Raw genomic sequence first — 4,343 nt, 5'->3', positions numbered from 1 at the left:
GGGCAACGGGTTCTTTACCAGTAGCGCCACCTGGGAAGCCCAGATATCCAATGCTTCACACACAGTGCCTGGCAAATACTAATCACTTGTTACATAAATAAATTAATAATGCTTATTTTCTATTATATTTTGAGTGACCAACTCAGAGAATGAACTTGTATCGTTTTCCCTGCTTTAGTTGGCATTACATTTTTTCCATTTATTTATACACTTTCATACTTCAAAATAGAATTTTAGGTAGTGACTTCTTGGAATTAAGAATGGACTTAATTATTAGCATAATAACATCATTTATTAAAATATTGCCTCCTTTTATGCAGCATAAGAATGAATGAATTGGCTGTGTTTTATATTTGTAAATTCCATTGTCTCTTCAGAAAAAGGGTAGTCCAGGCATAGGAAAGTAAATTGACTTTTCTATGTTTCAAGTGGAACCTTAGTGACTGAGCCAAGATGCTTATCCCTGAGTCACTGTCGTTTCTACCCACCAGGTGGTTGGGAACCAGCTATTTAGTTGTAGGATCAGAGGGTATGATCCAGTGAGTATATCTAAATTCAAACCCTGCTCACCAGATGAATGGTAGATGAGTCACCTCTCTTCCTATCTTGGTTTTTCAGGCCTTGTGACATGGATAGCCACACTTGGTACTTAGTATCAGGAGAGTGTATGTTTAGTATCAGAGAGTGTATGTTTAATAACTTTATGATAAAGTGTTTAATGTTGCTCTTATGTTTAATATGGTAGCTATTATGTTGAATTTTGACAATGAAATTATGTGGAACTCAGCAAATAATTATACCTAAAATATTTTCTGATACTGAGTATTATCATTTTATTTTTATTGACCTCAAATAAACACCACAGAGAGTTCTGGGTACCATGTACAAAATGGTCAGAAAGAACCCCTACCCAGCCACTCAGAAAATACCGTAAATTATATTTTAGGCTTCTTTATCTTCTTCACCTCAACAGAATCAAGGGAGAGGTCCCATGCTCTTGGGTACAACCCGTCTGGTTAGTATTTGGTCATCTTTGGTAATTGGCTTGAATTCTCTAAGTATATTGAGATTTATAATTATACCAGTTATTTGATAGTTTGGATTAATAAAATCTAGGCTGTGTAGAAGGTCAGTTTACTTTGAAATGTGATCTTTCAGTAATAGGTATGTTTCAATTCCCATAAAATGGTAATTTATTTTTTAATTTCATTATTTGTTATTTAGTAGCCATCTTAATATTTGTCAAAATATATAGTACTGTTTTGAAGATATCACTTTAAAGGAGTTATTAAAATGGAGTCTGAAACATCATTTTTCAATATCAAAAGATAACTTTCATGCAAAAATGTATCTTTTTGATTCCAGAAATACCAATTTATGTTGAATTGTTTTGTAACCCATTTCATTGTAAGTGTATTTCATTATTCCATCAAGAATTTGGCAAAATATTATGACCATCTAATATCTAAAAGTTCTAAGGCCTCCTTTTCTTTCATATGTTCAGGACCACTCTACAGGGCAGAGCTGGGATTGTGCTGAAGCAAGCAAGGCACAGGATCCTGAGAAGGAGACCTTAAATTTTGTCACTTAGATGCCTTGCTTGCCTCGGCATAGACCTAACTCTGCCACAGGGTATAAACATACAGCAAACATGGTGGTTCTGGATTCAGAGCTCATGCACAGTCATGATTGCTGCTTGATCTTTTGTTTTACTGCCTTACTGAAAAGAGACAAGCATCTGGGACTAAACAAAGGATGAAAGATGAGAAGGAAATGGAACTAAGGGAACTTTCCCTGGAAGCAAAAGGGAAATCATGGGAAACTGTCCCATTAAAATAGAGGTTACCCCTTCAGTCATCGTTCATAACAATGGCTGGGAGTGAGCAGTGAGTTAATAACCTGGTGAAAGTCAGAAACAATGTATATTAAAGGAAGTTTTATTACTTCAAGTATAATGTGTTAAAGTGTAAAAATACTCTATTTCAAAATGTGTTCTCAACATAAATAATGCATAAAATTATTTTTATTAATGTAACTCCAGTTTTAAAAATGTCTAATTAAAAGAAGCCCTTAAAATTTTCCAGATAAAATTCCATTCACTTTATACTTCAGCATTTAGAAATTTAGAAATGGGAGATCTAATTATTGAGGTTTCACTAAAACCAAAGTAGTCTATTTTCAAGGGAACATATCTAGTGTGTGGGCAACAGAATGAACGTACAGTTAATAGAGAGTAGACTTTAAGAATTTGTCATTAATGAGCCTTTTGGTGTTTTCCCTTTTTTTTCTACATTGGGAATTTCTTTTGTTACAAGCTGTTCTTACATGATTTTAGAATAAACATGGATAAGCCAATGTCATGAAGATTTCTAATGTGAGAACTTTAAGAGATAGGTGGTCTAAATAAGAGCTGAAAAAATACTGTAAATGTAATAAACTTTCAACGACATTTAAGATATACAAACTTTCACTATAGGAATCTTATAAATACTTAGCTTCTTTGTGCTTAAACCCCTTCTCCCATCTATAACATATGCTAAAAGCAGCAAAAGCAATCATTATGAGGTTCAAAGTTTAATTTTAATTATTTTCTGTGTATTCATTGCCTTACTTTACTTATTTTTCTCTTTTCTTAGGATCTGAGCAGCAAGGATATGAAGAGAGATTTATATATAGTTGCCCATGTGATACGAATAGGTACGGTCCACTTTATCCAGTCACCTGACTGAGACCAGCCCAACTTGGGATAAGTATCTACTGTTTGACCTCTGTCTTCTCCTGAGCACTTGCCTTTTAATTCAGATCTAAGGATTAACTCCAGCTTGTATTGTAGCTGTACCTTAAGTTTAGCTGCTAGTAATGGCTGAACTTGATAGAAATGAAAGCATTTTCAGCTCCCTGTTTGTTTTTGGACCCATATTTTTTATTTGAAGTGGTCTTTTTTTTTTTTACGTTTGCTCCATCTAATGTTCTGCCTCTGATCAGCCCTCTACCTCAGGGATCTTATAATGGGTTGCCAACTTAACAGGTAGTGAATAGCCTTTGCTGTGTTTTGTATCCAAAAGTATGTGTCTTTGCTATTTTTTCACAAAATTAGAGTTACCATCATTACTACATGAGATGGATGGTATCTCCCTTCTACCCGATCCAAGATTTTTGCTACCTGTGGTTTGTTTGCCCAGTCTTATTTCAAGTTTATGACATAATTTGGGGGCCAATACCTGACCAACTCTTCCTTCATAGGTTTGAGTTCTGGCATGTCTTGTTTGGCCAACAAAACAGCTCTTTTGCTCTATTGCTTTTTGTTTTGCTGTATTTTGCCTTTTGTTTTGCTGTGTATAATAAAGCATCTGCTGACTTGTGCATTTGCAAGTCTTGCCACTGTAAGTACAGCCTTGGTAAGCAGGACAAGCGAGCTCCCATACGGCTCTTGCTCTTGCAGTGGTTCAGGAGCAGTTTTGGATGGAAGAATAGTATATTGTCCTCCTTATCTGTGAACACATAGCTTTTACCTGGCAGCTACAACACTAAATTGTGTATCCTTAATATACCCAAGAAGTTTAAATCTGTTAGCACTGTGGTTTTTGTAATAAATTCATGAAATCACTGTTTCATTCTCATATGATTAATAAATGGACTGTTAGTGTTGAGACAGGTAGTAAGGAATGTGGTGCAGGGGAGAAGCACTGGCCAAGGGCCTGTTTGTCATTCCTCTGCATAAATATCCTTGCATCCTTGGATGGCTCCGTTCATCTTTAGTCTTCCAATTTAGAGGATCTCTAAGGTACCTATAGCTCTGGCATCCTTGAATGACAGTTCAGTGATGCCTTAGAGGAGCACAGAGTTCCCAGTCTTGACTGGTGTTTTCTGTGTGCCTCAGGTCGGATGCTCCTGAATGACTCCAAGAAGGGCCCTGCTCACCTGCACTACCGGCGACCATATGGCTGTGCGGTCCTCAGTGTCCTGGATGTCTTGCAGTCACTCACAGAGTTAAAGGAAGAAAAGGATTTTGTTCTTAAGGTTTACACGTGAGTAATGAACACCAGAGATATTGATGATCTGCAGCATAAGACATCCCAGCGTTGCCCCTGAGAGCAGAAGCTCTCAAGCTTTGCTGGACACAAACTCATTCGGATATGTAGGACAGGGAGTTTTTGGAAAATGCAAAGATTTCCATCTAAGGTTTGGGATGGGCCCAGGCAACTGCATTTTTAATAAGCTCCCTAGGTGCTTCTGAAGCAGCTGAACTTGGAACTTTCTATCCTGAAGTAAAGGTCTGATACACTTTTCCTCTTCTCTCCAGGACTAGCCAGCCTTAGTATGTGTTTACAGGAAGCTAATAA

The 4,343-nt window shown here is 36.8% G+C and overlaps 1 protein-coding gene across 1 annotated transcript in view; it reads left to right on the top strand.

The window, feature by feature from the left end:
* DOCK3 (dedicator of cytokinesis 3) overlaps window positions 1-4,343 on the top strand; it is a 283,176-nt gene that overhangs the window by 168,090 nt on the left and 110,743 nt on the right. The window contains exons 11-12 of the mRNA XM_010851790.1: window positions 2,637-2,697; window positions 3,881-4,028. Of these exons, the coding sequence (XP_010850092.1) occupies window positions 2,637-2,697; window positions 3,881-4,028 (209 nt within the window). The remainder of the gene's footprint in view (window positions 1-2,636; window positions 2,698-3,880; window positions 4,029-4,343) is intronic.

The sequence above is a fragment of the Bison bison genome, unplaced genomic scaffold, assembly GCF_000754665.1.
Source record: "Bison bison bison isolate TAMUID 2011002044 unplaced genomic scaffold, Bison_UMD1.0 scf7180017864304, whole genome shotgun sequence".
Classification (NCBI taxonomy): Eukaryota; Metazoa; Chordata; class Mammalia; order Artiodactyla; family Bovidae; genus Bison; species Bison bison.
This window is presented reverse-complemented; position numbering and strand designations above follow the sequence as displayed.